General features: G+C 43.3%; 2 protein-coding genes across 8 annotated transcripts in view; both read left to right on the forward strand.

The window, feature by feature from the left end:
• Positions 1-382: 382 nt before the first annotated feature.
• Positions 383-8383, forward strand: cfap53 (cilia and flagella associated protein 53). Of its 5 annotated transcripts, none has more exons than XM_034546898.1 (9): positions 383-485; positions 784-843; positions 1416-1645; positions 2198-2371; positions 2550-2853; positions 3738-3956; positions 5045-5261; positions 5608-5710; positions 7801-8301. In XM_034546898.1, the coding sequence occupies exons 1-9, from the start codon at positions 462-464 to the stop codon at positions 8042-8044; spliced, it is 1575 nt and encodes a 524-aa protein (XP_034402789.1). In that variant the 5' UTR covers positions 383-461; the 3' UTR covers positions 8045-8301. The 5 variants fall into 5 exon arrangements, with proteins under 5 accessions (XP_034402789.1, XP_034402787.1, XP_034402788.1 ...); XM_034546896.1 differs by lacking the exon at positions 383-485 and adding an exon at positions 492-652 and having other exon boundaries at positions 7801-8383; XM_034546897.1 differs by lacking the exon at positions 383-485 and adding an exon at positions 492-652 and having other exon boundaries at positions 5611-5710; positions 7801-8383.
• A 2454-nt stretch (positions 8384-10837) lies between these two features.
• Positions 10838-17404, forward strand: part of myo5b (myosin VB) — a 38738-nt gene continuing 32171 nt past the window's right edge. The window contains exons 1-2 of one of the 3 annotated variants that reach the window (XM_034546809.1): positions 10913-10959; positions 12437-12821. In XM_034546809.1, coding sequence (XP_034402700.1) covers positions 12795-12821 — 27 coding nt within the window. In that variant the 5' untranslated portion in view covers positions 10913-10959; positions 12437-12794. Of the gene's footprint in view, positions 10960-12436; positions 12822-17404 lie in introns of those variants that run through there. The other 2 variants (XM_034546807.1, XM_034546808.1) reach the window with 2 other exon arrangements.

Here is a 17404-nt window from a genome sequence, read left to right on the forward strand (position 1 = left end):
AAAAGCCACTCAATTCATGCTCAATGTTGAGCTTTTGTTTTGAAGGGCAACAGCGGAAAAGCCACTCAATTCATGCTCAATGTTGAGCTTTTGTTTTGAAGGGCAACAGCAGGAAAGCCACTTTCAATTCATGCCCAATTTTTAGCTTTTGTTTTGAAGGGCAACAGCGGAAAAGCCACTCTCAATTCATGCTCAATGTTGAGCTTTTGTTTTGAAGGGCAACATCACGAAAGCCACTCTCAATTCATGCGCAATGTTGAGCTTTTGTTTTGAAGGGCAACAGCACGAAAGCCACTCTCAATTCATGCTCAATGTTGAGCTTTTGTTTTGAAGGGCAACAGCAGGAAAGACAATCTCATTTCATGCTCAATGTTGAGCTTTTGTTTTGAAGGGCAACAGCAGGAAAGCCAATCTCACTATGGCAGCAAGTCGCGAGTCAACAAGAAGCTTGTCCGTCGCGCATGCGCAGCGTCACCTGTCCACAGGTACAGACGACATGTTTATCAATGACTTGGTTTTATGTCCGTGGACTTTGAACTTCCTCCGCGCCCCACCTGCAGTACCACTGCGCCCCACTAGAGGGAGGACCACTGGGGAAGACGCACGCGGCGCTGTTGTCCAGCGTGACGTCGTCGTGTTTGTGGTTACCGTGGTAACGTTGTTTGTGTTTTCAGAAACGTGTCCGTGAGACGTCCGGGAGGATTACTTATTGTTATTATTATTATTATTATTATTATTATTGTTGTTACTATTATTACAGGTTGTGTTTTTAAAATGCTGCAGAGTCAAAGAAGAAGAACATGTCGGGAGGTCACGGGACCGACGCCTCATGCCGTGGCTGTGGTGAGACACTATATAAATATACTGTATGTATATATATATATATATATATATATATATATATATATATATATATATATATATATATGTATATATATATACACATATAGCTAGTTATATGTATACACATGTACTGCATTATGTGATCAGCTACACATGTATTTATATGTGTATTCGTATTGATATTGATATGTATTTATATAACATACACCTTTATTGATATGTGTATTTATATTGATATTTATGTGTATTTATATTTATATAACTTACACTTATATTGATATGTGTATTTATATTTATATAACTTACACTTATATTGATATGTGTATTTATATTGATATGTGTATTCATATTGATATTTATACAACATACACTTATATATTTATATATATATAACATATACTTATTTATTTATTTTTATTATATAATATTATTTTGTTATATTATATCATATTGTTATATGATATAATATTATTTTATATTATATTATATTTGATGTTATATTATATTATATTTTATTATATTATATTATGTTATGTTATATTATATTTATTATGTATTTCGGTGTGGAACAGATAGCAAAGTTCCCGTCCTCGCGTCCGGCAGACCAGCTGATCTTGGACCATCAGAAGCAGGACTCCATCAGAGACCAGGTCCTGGTCTTCACAAAGCACCAGCAGTCCTGCGACGTCAAGACCTCGTGGCTGCAGAGTTCAGACCAGCGCTTCCTGAGAGGAACCGTGGACCGGCAGGTCCGAGCGGCTCTGGACCAGCAGGAAGTCCACCTGGACCAGAGGAGAGACAGGTTGGTCTGTGGGGGGACAGGTGGACCAGAGGAGAGACAGGTTGGTCTGTGGGGGGACAGGTGGACCAGAGGAGAGACAGGTTGGTCTGTGGGGGGACAGGTGGACCAGAGGAGAGACAGGTTGGTCTGTGGGGGGACAGGTGGACCAGATGAGAGACAGGTTGGTCTGTGGGGGGACAGGTGGACCAGATGAGAGACTTATGTCTCCACCTGTCTTATGTCTCCACCTGTCTGTCTCCACATGTCTTATGTCTCCACCTGTCTTATGTCTCCACCTGTCTTATGTCTCCACCTGTCTGTCTCCACATGTCTTATGTCTCCACCTGTCTTATGTCTCCACCTGTCTGCTCCACCTGTCTTATGTCTCCACCTGTCTTATGTCTCCACCTGTCTTATGTCTCCACCTGTCTTATGTCTCCACCTGTCTTATGTCTCCACCTGTCTGTCTCCACCTGTCTTATGTCTCCACCTGTCTTATGTCTCCACCTGTCTGCTCCACCTGTCTGATGTCTCCACCTGTCTGTCTCCACCTGTCTGCTCCACCTGTCCCAGGCTGCGGGTGCTGCTGGAGGTGGAGGAGCAGCAGCTCCTGCAGGAGATGGAGGAGAAGGAGGAGACGTCGGTGGAGAGACAGGCGAAGATGAGAGAACGAGCTAAAACCCTGAAGGGCGAGCGAGAGAGAGTGAGACAGCAGCTGGTCTCAGAGAAGTTGGATCAGCTGTTCAGGTAAACACAGCTGGTACATGTTGTACTTGTACTGCACCTCAGAGGTACATGTTGTACTTGTACTGTACTACAGTAGTACCGGTACTACAGTACTACATGCTGTACTACAGTAATACTACATGATGTACTACAGTAGTACTACAGTAACACTACATGCTGTATCTGGCTCCGCCCCCAGAGAGCGGTGTGAGGAGGTGCGCAGCGTCCAGAGCCGGCGCTCACAGCACCAGGTGAGTCTGGAGCGAGCGGCTCAGGTGAGGAGCCGGCAGCAGCAGCGGCAGGAGGAGCGGCAGGAGGAGCGGCAGCTGGACGAGCTGTGGGAGGCCGATCGGAGAGCCAAGGAGGAGCAGGAGGCCCAGAGGGAGGAGGCGCGGAGGCGAAGCAACCGGGAGCAGCTGGACGGCATCCAGAGTCAGATGGAGGAGGTGGAGCAACAGAGGCGGGAGCTCAGGGAGCTGAAGGAGGAGGAGGCGGAGCTCCGGGTGCGTTTAGACTCTAAGGGGTCCCCTTTACTCAAGGAACACGTTCTGGTTTCATTTAGATCATTGGTCTCTGGTCTCTGGTCTCTGGTCTCTGGTCTCTAAACCTGGTCTCTGGTCTCTGGTCTCTGGTCTCTGGTCTCTAAACTCTAAACCTGTCCTCTGGTCTCTGGTCTCTAAACTCTAAACCTGTCCTCTGGTCTCTGGTCTCTGGTCTCTGGTATCTGGTCTCTGGTCTCTGAACTCTAAACCTGTTCTCTGGTCTCTGGTCTCTGGTCTCTGGTCTCTAAACCTGGTCTCTGGTCTCTGGTCTCTGGTCTCTGGTCTCTAAACCTGGTCTCTGGTCTCTGGTCTCTAAACTCTAAACCTGTCCTCTGGTCTCTGGTCTCTGGTCTCTGGTCTCTGGTCTCTAAACTCTAAACCTGTCCTCTGGTCTCTAAACTCTAAACCTGTCCTCTGGTCTCTGGTCTCTGGTCTCTGGTATCTGGTCTCTGGTCTCTGAACTCTAAACCTGTTCTCTGGTCTCTGGTCTCTGGTCTCTAAACCTGGTCTCTGGTCTCTGGTCTCTGAACTCTAAACCTGTTCTCTGGTCTCTAGTCTCTGGTCTCTGGTCTCTAAACCTGGTCTCTGGTCTCTGGTCTCTGGTCTCTAAACTCTAAACCTGTCCTCTGGTCTCTGGTCTCTGGTCTCTGGTCTCTGGTCTCTGGTCTCTGGTCTCTGGTCTCTAAACTCTAAACCTGTCCTCTGGTCTCTGGTCTCTAAACTCTAAACCTGTCCTCTGGTCTCTGGTCTCTAAACTCTAAACCTGTCCTCCGGTCTCTGGTCTCTGGTCTCTGGTCTCTGGTCTCTAAACTCTAAACCTGTCCTCTGGTCTCTGGTGGTCTCAGCTGCAGCAGCAGGAGACCCTGCGGCTGCAGCAGCAGCGCGAGCGGCATCAGGGTCTTCAGGACCGGCGGACCCGGCGGCGGCAGCTGGATCTGAGTCTCCGCCTGAAGGTGCAGCGTCTCTGCAGAGAGCAGCAGGACGAGCTGCAGCTGGACATCAACATCCTGCAGACGCTGCTGCAGCAGGAAGTGGACGAGAAACAGGAAGCCGCTCACAGGAAGGTAAACAGAGTACTACTGACCGGAAAGGTACTAGGTACCTACCATAGTGGAAAGGTAATAATACCACAGTAGAAAGGTAATAATACCACAGGGTAAAGGTAGAAATACCACAGTAGAAAGCTACTAATACCTACCTCAGTGTAAAGGTACTAATATCTACCTCAGTGTAAAGGTACTAATACCTACCTCAGTGTAAAGGTACTAATACCTACCTCAGTGTAAAGGTACTAATACCTACCTCAGTGTAAAGGTACTAATACCTACCTCAGTGTAAAGGTACTAATACCTACCTCAGTGTAAAGGTACTAATACCTACCTCAGTGTAAAGGTACTAATACCTACCTCAGTGTAAAGGTACTAATACCTACCTCAGTGTAAAGGTACTAATATCTACCTCAGTGTAAAGGTACTAATACCTACCTCAGTGTAAAGGTACTAATACCTACCTCAGTGTAAAGGTACTAATACCTACCTCAGTGTAAAGGTACTAATACCTACCTCAGTGTAAAGGTACTAATACCTACCTCAGTGTAAAGGTACTAATACCTACCTCAGTGTAAAGGTACTAATACCTACCTCAGTGTAAAGGTACTAATACCTACCTCAGTGTAAAGGTACTAATACCTACCTCAGTGTAAAGGTACTAATACCTACCTCAGTGTAAAGGTACTAATACCTACCTCAGTGTAAAGGTACTAATACCTACCTCAGTGTAAAGGTACTAATACCTACCTCAGTGTAAAGGTACTAATACCTACCTCAGTGTAAAGGTACTAATACCTACCTCAGTGTAAAGGTACTAATACCTACCTCAGTGTAAAAGTACTAATACCTACCTCAGTGTAAAGGTACTAATACCTACCTCAGTGTAAAGGTACTAATACCTACCTCAGTGTAAAGGTACTAATACCTACCTCAGTGTAAAGGTACTAATACCTACCTCAGTGTAAAGGTACTAATACCTACCTCAGTGTAAAGGTACTAATACCTACCTCAGTGTAAAGGTACTAATACCTACCTCAGTGTAAAGGTACTAATACCTACCTGAATCGTGTGAATCGTGAACACGGTGTCGCTCCGGTGTTCAGGCCGAGCGGCGTGAGGACCAGCGGAGGTACCGGCAGCATCTGTCCGACGAGCTGCAGCAGCGCAGGAGGGAGGAGGAGGAGGCGGAGCAGCTGATGGAGGAGGCTCTGAAGGAGGTCTGGACCAAGAGGGAGCAGCAGAGCCGCCTGCAGAGAGAAGCCAGGAACCGACTGATGGAGGAGGTGATGGAGGCTCGGAGGCTGCAGATCCAACACCAGCGTAAGAGCAGCCCATAAACAATGTCTATATTAATATACTATAGTTATAGTATATAATACACTGAACAATGTCTTCATGTTCATGTAGCGCCCAACAAGTACTCTGAGGACTATAACATATTAATACTATATTAATATACTATAGTAATAGTATAGTTATAGTATATAATACACTGAATAAACTCTCTGTTTCCTGTTTGTTGATAGAAACTACAGTGAGACCACCTGACCACCTTTATTTACCTACATTTGCATCTCGCAGATTTAATGAAAAACATTATAAATCACCAGACTGGCCCTTTAAATTAGTTTATGTGTGTGTGTGTGTGTGTGTGTGTGTGTTGCAGTAGACCTGAACCAACAGAAACAAACAGAGTTTTCCAAAGAAAGAGACGAACTGAATAAAGTGATGGAAGAAACAAGGCTGATGGACGAAGAGGAGAAGAGACGGTACGTCTCCATCTTTATCTCCATCCTATCTCTGTGAGGTCACATGTTCATCTCTGTGAGGTCACATGTTCATCTCTGTGAGGTCACATGTTCATCTCTATGGGGTCACATGTTCATCTCTGTGAGGTCACATGTTCATCTCTATGAGGTCACATGTTCATCTCTGTGAGGTCACATGTTCATCTCTGTGAGGTCACATGTTCATCTCTATGGGGTCACATGTTCATCTCTATGAGGTCACATGTTCATCTCTATGAGGTCACATGTTCATCTCTGTGAGGTCACATGTTCATCTCTGTGAGGTCACATGTTCATCTCTATGGGGTCACATGTTCATCTCTGTGAGGTCACATGTTCATCTCTATGAGGTCACATGTTCATCTCTGTGAGGTCACATGTTCATCTCTGTGAGGTCACATGTTCATCTCTATGGGGTCACATGTTCATCTCTGTGAGATCACATGTTCATCTCTGTGAGGTCACATGTTCATCTCTGTGAGGTCACATGTTCATCTCTATGGGGTCACATGTTCATCTCTGTGAGGTCACATGTTCATCTCTATGAGGTCACATGTTCATCTCTGTGAGGTCACATGTTCATCTCTATCTGTGAGGTCACATGTTCATCTCTATGAGGTCACATGTTCATCTCTATGGGGTCACATGTTCATCTCTGTGAGGTCACATGTTCATCTCTGTGAGGTCACATGTTCATCTCTGTGAGGTCACATGTTCATCTCTATGGGGTCACATGTTCATCTCTATGGGGTCACATGTTCATCTCTGTGAGGTCACATGTTCATCTCTGTGGGGTCACATGTTCATCTCTGTGAGGTCACATGTTCATCTCTATGGGGTCACATGTTCATCTCTGTGGGGTCACATGTTCATCTCTATGGGGTCACATGTTCATCTCTGTGAGGTCACATGTTCATCTCTGTGGGGTCACATGTTCATCTCTATGGGGTCACATGTTCATCTCTGTGAGGTCACATGTTCATCTCTGTGAGGTCACATGTTCATCTCTATGGGGTCACATGTTCATCTCTGTGAGGTCACATGTTCATCTCTGTGAGGTCACATGTTCATCTCTGTGAGGTCACATGTTCATCTCTATGGGGTCACATGTTCATCTCTGTGAGGTCACATGTTCATCTCTGTGAGGTCACATGTTCATCTCTGTGGGGTCACATGTTCATCTCTGTGAGGTCACATGTTCATCTCTATGGGGTCACATGTTCATCTCTGTTCATCTCTATGAGGTCACATGTTCATCTCTATGAGGTCACATGTTCATCTCTGTGAGGTCACATGTTCATCTCTATGGGGTCACATGTTCATCTCTGTTCATCTCTATGAGGTCACATGTTCATCTCTATGGGGTCACATGTTCATCTCTGTGAGGTCACATGTTCATCTCTGTTCATCTCTATGAGGTCACATGTTCATCTCTGTGAGGTCACATGTTCATCTCTGTGAGGTCACATGTTCATCTCTGTGAGGTCACATGTTCATCTCTGTGGGGTCACATGTTCATCTCTGTGAGGTCACATGTTCATCTCTATGGGGTCACATGTTCATCTCTGTTCATCTCTATGAGGTCACATGTTCATCTCTATGAGGTCACATGTTCATCTCTGTGAGGTCACATGTTCATCTCTATGGGGTCACATGTTCATCTCTGTTCATCTCTATGAGGTCACATGTTCATCTCTATGGGGTCACATGTTCATCTCTGTGAGGTCACATGTTCATCTCTGTTCATCTCTATGAGGTCACATGTTCATCTCTATGAGGTCACATGTTCATCTCTATGGGGTCACATGTTCATCTCTATGAGATCACATGTTCATCTCTATGAGATCACATGTTCATCTCTATGAGGTCACATGTTCATCTCTATGAGATCACATGTTCATCTCTGTGAGGTCACATGTTCATCTCTATGGGGTCACATGTTCATCTCTATGAGATCACATGTTCATCTCTATGAGATCACATGTTCATCTCTATGAGATCACATGTTCATCTCTATGAGATCACATGTTCATCTCCATACTGTCTGAACTGGTCTCTGTTGGTCCTCCCAGTCTGAAGCAGACCTCGGAGGCCTACCAGTCCGCCTTGGGGGCTCAGGTCCAGCAGCAGCAGCAGCTCCGGGCTCAGCAGAGGGTTCAGGCCCAGAAGGAGCACCAGCAGGGTCTGATCTTGCAGGATCTGTACGACCAGAGGAAAGACCAGATCCTGTCCAGGCCCACGTCTCACAGTACCGCCCCTCATCCCTTCAGACGAGGAGGGGGAACCGGATCTGCCTCCAGACACCACCTCACATAGTCCTCCTGCTCATGGAAGCAACACCACGCTCCTCTGACTCACATGTACAGTACACATAAGTACAGGTATAAGTACACATAAGTACAGGTATAAGTACACATAAGTACATAAACGAGAGAGTACACGACTCACGAGAACTCCAGACTCAAACACACTGAATCTGTTCCTCTAATGAAAAACTGTTCAAAGTCTGAATAAGTCTGTTTTATTGGTGTTGGATGTAAATATGAACGTCAATACATCTTCATCATACTCATCTTATTTTTCTTCTTCATCTTCATCATCATCTTCACCTTCTTCATCATTATCAAAAACTAATTAAATATCATTTTCAGTCAATATTCTTAAAACCGTTAGTAGCAAAGACGAAAACATTATTTATCAATGTAGTTTGTTTTTGTGTGTTTTTGTGTTATCCAACATGCAGTACTTACTACTTCTACCTTAAAGTACTTGGTAGTTATACCTTAAAGTACTTACTACTTCTACCTTAAAGTACTTGGTAGTTATACCTTAAAGTACTTACTACTTCTACCTTAAAGTACTTGGTAGTTATACCTTAAAGTACTTACTACTTCTACCTTAAAGTACTTGGTAGTTATACCTTAAAGTACTTACTACTTCTACCTTAAAGTACTTGGTAGTTATACCTTAAAGTACTTGGTAGTTATACCTTAAAGTACTTGGTAGTTATACCTTAAAGTACTTAATACTTCTACCGTAACAGCATTTGCTGAAGGGGAGGAAGAAAAACATTGCATGAAGTATTTAATTGTGATATCATCATCATCATCTTCTTCTTCATCATCACCATCATCACCACATCATCACCATCATCATCTTTATCACCATCACCATCATCATCACATCATCTTCATCTTCATCACCATCATCACCATCACCACCATCTTCATCACCATCTTCATCATATCATCACCACCATCATCTTCATCATCTTCATCACCATCTTCATCATCACATCACCATCATCACCACCATCATCATCACATCACCACCATCATCATCTTCATCACCATCATCATCACATCATCTTCATCACCATCTTCATCATCACACCACCACATCACCATCATCATCATCATCACCACCATCATCATCACATCACCACCATCATCATCTTCATCACCATCATCATCACATCATCTTCATCACCATCTTCATCATCACACCACCACATCACCATCTTCATCATCACACCACCACATCACCATCATCATCATCATCATCACCACCATCATCACCACCATCATCACCACCACATCACCATCATCATCATCATCACCACCATCATCACATCATCTTCATCACCATCACCACCATCATCACCATCATCTTCATCATCTTCATCACCATCATCACCACCATCATCATTATTACATTACATGTCATTTAGCTGACGCTTTTATCCAAAGCGACTTACAATAAGTGCATTAAACCATGAGTCCAAACTCAGAACTACAAGAATCAAGCAAGTACAATTTCTTCAATAAAGTTAAACTACAAAGTGCTATCAGTAAGAGACATTTAAGTGCTACTAAAGTGTTAAACTACAAAGTGCTATCAGTAAGGGACATTTAAGTGCTGCTAAAGTGTTAAACTACAAAGTGCTATCAGTAAGGGACATTTAAGTGCTGCTAAAGTGTTAAACTACAAAGTGCTATCAGTAAGAGACATTTAAGTGCTACTAAAGTGCTACTACGGCTCTACCTTCACTATTCAAGGTGTAGTCACTAAGATGTGTTTTTAGTCTGTAGAGACTTCCTGTCCTGATGTCAATGGGGAGCTCGTTCCACCAATGAGGAGCCAGCACAGCAAACAGTCGTGATGTTGTTGAGTGTTTAGCTCGAAGTGACGGAGCTATACCACATACCTGTGGAGGTAAAGCAGGTAAACTTACCTGTGGAGGTAAACATACCTGTGGAGGTAAAGCAGGTAAACTTACCTGTGGAGGTAAAGCAGGTAAATTTACCTGTGGAGGTAAACATACCTGTGGAGGTAAAGCAGGTAAACTTACCTGTGGAGGTAAAGCAGGTACACTTACCTGTGGAGGTAAACCAGGTAAACATACCTGTGGAGGTAAACCAGGTGAACTTACCTGTGGAGGTAAAGCAGGTACACTTACCTGTGGAGGTAAACCAGGTAAACATACCTGTGGAGGTAAACCAGGTAAACTTACCTGTGGAGGTAAAGCAGGTAAACTTACCTGTGGAGGTAAACATACCTGTGGAGGTAAAGCAGGTAAACTTACCTGTGGAGGTAAAGCAGGTAAATTTACCTGTGGAGGTAAAGCAGGTACACTTACCTGTGGAGGTAAACCAGGTAAACATACCTGTGGAGGTAAACCAGGTGAACTTACCTGTGGAGGTAAAGCAGGTACACTTACCTGTGGAGGTAAAGCAGGTACACTTACCTGTGGAGGTAAACCAGGTAAACATACCTGTGGAGGTAAACCAGGTGAACTTACCTGTGGAGGTAAAGCAGGTACACTTACCTGTGGAGGTAAAGCAGGTACACTTACCTGTGGAGGTAAAGCAGGTACACTTACCTGTGGAGGTAAACCAGGTGAACTTACCTGTGGAGGTAAAGCAGGTACACTTACCTGTGGAGGTAAACCAGGTAAACATACCTGTGGAGGTAAACCAGGTGAACTTACCTCCACATGTAAAAATACCTGTGGAGGGCGTGTCGGGGAGGGACCCATTACCTGTTTCCAATGGGGTTGTGCTCAGACAGGTCTGAGAGGAGCGGCTTCCCACAGTCACATGACCCAGTGTTGCACAGCATGCTGGTCTTTTCGGCAGAGGGACTCATGAGGACCTATTGATCCATTGACCTATTGATCTATTGATCTGCTGATCGACAGGATGGCCAGTGACTACTACCCCTACTCCAAGGTAAAGTCCTTCTTCTCTTCTGCGTCAACGTGTCTGAGGCGTTATCAGCGTTACACAACGATAAGAAGCCTCGTTCAGGGCGAGTCAGCACGTTATTAATAAGCCGACGTCTCAGGAAGCGTCTTCTTATTACACGTCATATAAACACGTATTACTATTATAACATCATATTAAACCGGTTCATTGTTCTGCTTGTTTGACTTTAGAGTCAAATCTTTTTACATTCATGAAATCTCTTTGTTTCACTCCAAGAATCAGAAAGCACTGTCAACATGTCAACAGTATTAATAAACTTATGCATAAATGAGGCTCTGAATGCTGTGTGAACAAACCCCTCTACATAAAGCTTCATAATATATAGTTTTTATTAATAACTGTGTATAAATGAGGCTCTGAATGCTGTGTGAACAAACCCCTCTACATAAAGCTTCATAATATATAGTTTTTATTAATAACTGTGTATAAATGAGGCTCTGAATGCTGTGTGAACAAACCCCTCTGCATAAAGCTTCATAATATATAGTTTATATTAATAACTGTGTATAAATGAGGCTCTGAATGCTGTGTGAACAAACCCCTCTACATAAAGCTTATTATGACGATTGATTGGGTGGATAAACACACAAATAAATAGATTCAGAATGTTTTTTAGTGTCATCAAATTTAGAATCTGGTTTATTGACAAGTTTTTCACATCGGAGGAATTCACTTTAAAATTATAGAAAAGACCAAAAAGTAGCTTAAAATTATTAAACAAAATTAAAAATGTACAATATTTAAAAAAGGAAAGAGCTTGTGCAAAAGTTATTAAGAATAAAATAAATACAAAAAGAATATGCGTGTTAATGAAACACAGCTTCATTCACCAAGAAGAAAGCTAAGCTGAAATATATAATATATTTATATAATATATATATATATAATATATATTTGATACATAATATATATATGATATATTTATATATATACCATATAATATATTGTATACAATATATATATTATATGATATATATTTGATATATAATATATATTTATATATTATATCTGATATAAATAATATATATTTATTATATTACATGTATATATTATATATATATCATATTGTTATATTAAATATATATATATATATAATATATTGTTATATATATATATATATATAGTAAAAATGTACTTGAAATAAAGAGAAAGTTCTAAACTATAAAATAAATAGTGAATAAACTGAAGATAAAAGTATAAAACGTTGCATAAAGATTATCAGCTTCTCACTAAATTAAATTATTCAACATTACTTTATTAATTCCTCCCAGAAAAGATAAAATGACTGAAATAAAATTAATTAGTTTTTCTTGATCAATAGAAGAATCCTTTTACCTGGGGGCCGTTTGTGGGGTCGCGACCCTCACGTTGAGAACCAGTGTTGCTCGGATGAGTTAGTTAGTGTGTGTGCGCGCGTGCACGTGTGTGTGTGTGTATACAGGAGGAACAGGAAACAGCCAATCAGAATCTCTCTTTTGGGTCCGGAAGTCTTCGTCCTGCAGCCGCTCGCTGGACGCCTTTACCGGGGCGATACCGGGTTTTAACGCGTCGAGTTAAAGTGCAAACCAACGGAATCACCGCGGTCTGTTTACCGGAGGGAACACCTGTCCGCTACCGGAAACACACGAGGCTGCACCGACGAAACAAACGGACCGAAACTCCGGCGGAACACCTGTCCGCCTCCACCGGGACACCTGTCCGCCTCCACCGGGGAGATGCGCGCTGAGAGTCCGGTGTCTCACCTGCTGGGAGCGACAGCGCGAGCGTAGTTCGTTGGGTCCTCGTTCACGAGCCGCACGATGTCCGTGAACGAGCTGTTCACGAAGGTGAGTCCCTCTACCTGCGCGGCTCGGCTCGGCTCGGCTCGGGACGAACCAGACCTGTTGCCGTCGCTGTAGCGCCGCGGTGACGTCATCAGGAGTGAGCAAAAAGTGGAATAACGTCTGAATCGCGCGCGTGCGGCGGCTTTGATGTGAGCCGAACGAACCGGAGGCTCGCGGGCCGTTCTGCCGCCCGGTGTCGGTGTGAAGCTCGTGACGCTGCGCGCTGCCCACGAGAACGCGCACATGTATGAATGGAGTTCAGCTGCTCGGTGTCGGTGTCGGTCAGGAGGCTTTGGAGCATGAACACAAATCACTGTTTGACTTGTTTACACTGATGACAACAACAACAACAACAACCACTGCTGTCTAATAGTTTATAAACACAACAAAGCTGTATTATGAACTTTATTAACGCACATTCATCAACCCTTAAAGCTGCTTGTTATTATTATTTTAAAATGTATATATTTGACATGCTCTAGTTCAGTCGTTGGCAGTGACGTCACAGTGACGTATCGGGCTAAACACCTGTCAAGGTCGGGGGTTTGAACGGCTGTTTACCAGGAACACGAGAAAGACCCCTTTCCAGGTGCATTGTGGGAAACGTAGTCACAGAGAGTTTCCACCAAAAAGTAGTTTTACTTGGCGACATATTTCCTCTTTTATTCCTTTTGAACATATTTGTGATGAAGAAGAGTTTTAGAAACATAAACTCTCTAATATCTATATCTATGTTGTTAATAATAATAATACGTGAGAATTATTATTTTCTTCATATTCAAGTAAATTCTGTTTATTGGTAAATCTAACGGAGAAAAGATGATTTAAATTGTTTTGCTCAGAATTTTTTTTGAATCAGAATATTTCAGATACATTTTGTGTTGGGGGACTAATTGATTAATCAACGTGTTTGTAATCAATAAGTTGAGGATGTTGTTCAGGTTTTCATGTTTTATCTCTTTTATTACAAGTTATCTTCTCTTTTATCAGAACTCGTTATGAAAAATAAAATAATTGATCAGCTGGTGTATCGTTAAAACGTGATTTCACTCTGATCAATACAAAACAGATGTGTATATTAAAATATATATATTTAAAAAGCAAAAAACAACAAAAATAAATAATAAATAAATACATAAAAGTAATATATGTATATAGTAACCAGACTGTAATCCTCCTGCTGGACTCTGTAGTCCTCTTAAATTCCACTTAAAGCCTCTTCCTGCTGTGAGACTTAACAATCCAGATCCTGAAGACCCATCTGGTCTGTGTTCAGGTCTGAGACTCTGCTGAGTCATGCTTCATATTTCCAGTTAATTGCAGTTGGATCCATGTGTCTTATTGTCTTATTGTCTTATTATCCGTCTGTTCTGTTGAAGAAACAGATTATCCTGAAGCGGGGGGGGGGGGGGGGGGTTCAGCAGCTCACTGCCTTTATTCAGGATAATTATGTGGACTTTGTTGAGAGAGATGCATTGGAGAGGTCAAAGGTCAATGTTCAGAGGGATTCACACTTCGTGGTCGGCCAATAGCTCGTTGGTTTGAGACGTTTTGAAGCCTCCAGTTCAGCGACTTGGAACTAGAGATTGAGACCAAAAACTAATGTTTACAATGTTTACTGAGGGAATACATCAAGAGAAGAGTCATTTATATAGACTTCTATACAACCAGAGGAGTCGCCCCCTGGTGGTCAGGAGAGAGAATGCAGCTTTAACACATGAAGCATAGACTTCTATACAACCAGAGGAGTCGCCCCCTGGTGGTCAGGAGAGAGAATGCAGCTTTAACACATGAAGCATAGACTTCTATACAACCAGAGGAGTCGCCCCCTGGTGGTCAGGAGAGAGAATGCAGCTTTAACACATGAAGCATAGACTTCTATACAACCAGAGGAGTCGCCCCCTGGTGAACAGGAGAGAGAATGCAGCTTTAACACATGAAGCATAGACTTCTATACAACCAGAGGAGTCGCCCCCTGGTGGTCAGGAGAGAGAATGCAGCTTTAACACATGAAGCATAGACTTCTACACAACCAGAGGAGTCGCCCCCTGGTGGTCAGTAGAGAGAATGCAGCTTTAACACATGAAGCATAGACTTCTATACAACCAGAGGAGTCGCCCCCTGGTGGTCAGGAGAGAGAATGCAGCTTTAACACATGAAGCATAGACTTCTATACAACCAGAGGAGTCACCCCCTGGTGGTCAGGAGAGAGAATGCAGCTTTAACACATGAAGCATAGACTTCTATACAACCAGAGGAGTCACCCCCTGGTGGTCAGGAGAGAGAATGCAGCTTTAACACATGAAGCATAGACTTCTATACAACCAGAGGAGTCGCCCCCTGGTGGTCAGGAGAGAGAATGCAGCTTTAACACATGAAGCATAGACTTCTATACAACCAGAGGAGTCGCCCCCTGGTGGTCAGGAGAGAGAATGCAGCTTTAACACATGAAGCATAGACTTCTATACAACCAGAGGAGTCGCCCCCTGGTGGTCAGGAGAGAGAATGCAGCTTTAACACATGAAGCATAGACTTCTATACAACCAGAGGAGTCGCCCCCTGGTGGTCAGTAGAGAGAATGCAGCTTTAACACATGAAGCATAGACTTCTACACAATGGACTATTTCTTGGTAGTTATTGTTTTTTTTATTTGTATTAGATTTGATAAACATTGTGACTCTATGGACATTAGTAATATTCTTAATATTAATAATATTTGAACATTAATTCGATGCTTCTCATATAAATGAAGCAGAGCTGAAGTCTCTTTGGGTGAAACCTGCCGTCATCAGATAAAGTTCCTCTTCAGGTTTACAGGTGTGTTGTTGTTGCTTCCTGTCAGACACACCCAGCCCCCCCCCTCCCTCCCTGTGATGTCACTTTGCTGACTCATCAGGGGGCGGAGACTTCACCTGTCTGTCTGTCTGTGAGGGAACCTGAGACTCAGCTGCTCTGAGCAGTGAGACAGATTTTACTTTCATACTCAACCTGTCCAACGACTTCCTCTTGTTTCCTCCTCTTCCTCCTCCTCGTTGTCCTCCTCCTCCTCCTCTACCTCCTCCTGCTCCTTGTTGTCCTCCTCTTCCTCCTCCTCCCCTCCTCCTCCTCCTTGTTGTCCTCCTCTACCTCCTCCTGCTCCTTGTTGTCCTCCTCTTCCTCCTCCTCCTCCTCCTCGTTGTCCTCCTCCTCCTCCTTGTTGTCCTCCTCTTCCTCCTCCTCCTTGTTGTCCTCCTCTTCCTCCTCATTTTCCTCCCCCTCGTTGTCCTCTTCCTACATAAAAACTATATATAAATAAATATACTTGTATATAAACATATAAACTATAAATATAAACAACAACTTTACATAAACATAACTACATATCACCTTCATGTAAATATTAAATCTAAATCCTCATACTGGTTTGGACTCATACTGGTTTGAGGTTTGGACTCATACTGGTTTGGACTCATACAGGTTTGGACTCATACTGGTTGGAGGTTTGGACTCATACTGGTTGGAGGTTTGGACTCATACTGGTTTGGACTCATACTGGTTGGAGGTTTGGACTCATACTGGTTTGGACTCATACTGGTTGGAGGTTTGGACTCATACTGGTTGGAGGTTTGGACTCATACTGGTTTGGACTCATACTGGTTTGAGGTTTGGACTCATACTGGTTGGAGGTTTGGACTCATACTGGTTTGGACTCATACAGGTTTGGACTCATACTGGTTGGAGGTTTGGACTCATACTGGTTGGAGGTTTGGACTCATACTGGTTTGGACTCATACTGGTTGGAGGTTTGGACTCATACTGGTTGGAGGTTTGGACTCATACTGGTTTGGACTCATACTGGTTGGAGGTTTGGACTCATACTGGTTTGGACTCATACTGGTTGGAGGTTTGGACTCATACTGGTTGGAGGTTTGGACTCATACTGGTTTGGACTCATACTGGTTTGAGGTTTGGACTCATACTGGTTGGAGGTTTGGACTCATACTGGTTTGGACTCATACAGGTTTGGACTCATACTGGTTGGAGGTTTGGACTCATACTGGTTGGAGGTTTGGACTCATACTGGTTTGGACTCATACTGGTTGGAGGTTTGGACTCATACTGGTTTGGACTCATACTGGTTTGGACTCATACTGGTTGGAGGTTTGGACTCATACTGGTTTGGACTCATACAGGTTTGGACTCATACTGGTTTGGACTCATACTGGTTTGGACTCATACAGGTTGGAGGTTTGGACTCATACTGGTTGGAGGTTTGGACTCATACTGGTTTGGACTCATACAGGTTTGGACTCATACTGGTTGGAGGTTTGGACTCATACTGGTTGGAGGTTTGGACTCATACTGGTTTGGACTCATACTGGTTGGAGGTTTGGACTCATACTGGTTTGGACTCATACTGGTTTGGACTCATACTGGTTGGAGGTTTGGACTCATACTGGTTTGGACTCATACAGGTTTGGACTCATACTGGTTTGGACTCATACTGGTTTGGACTCATACAGGTTGGAGGTTTGGACTCATACTGGTTGGAGGTTTGGACTCATACTGGTTTGGACTCATACTGGTTGGAGGTTTGGACTCATACT

The sequence above is a fragment of the Cyclopterus lumpus genome, chromosome 12 (assembly GCF_009769545.1).
Source record: "Cyclopterus lumpus isolate fCycLum1 chromosome 12, fCycLum1.pri, whole genome shotgun sequence".
Classification (NCBI taxonomy): domain Eukaryota; kingdom Metazoa; phylum Chordata; class Actinopteri; order Perciformes; family Cyclopteridae; genus Cyclopterus; species Cyclopterus lumpus.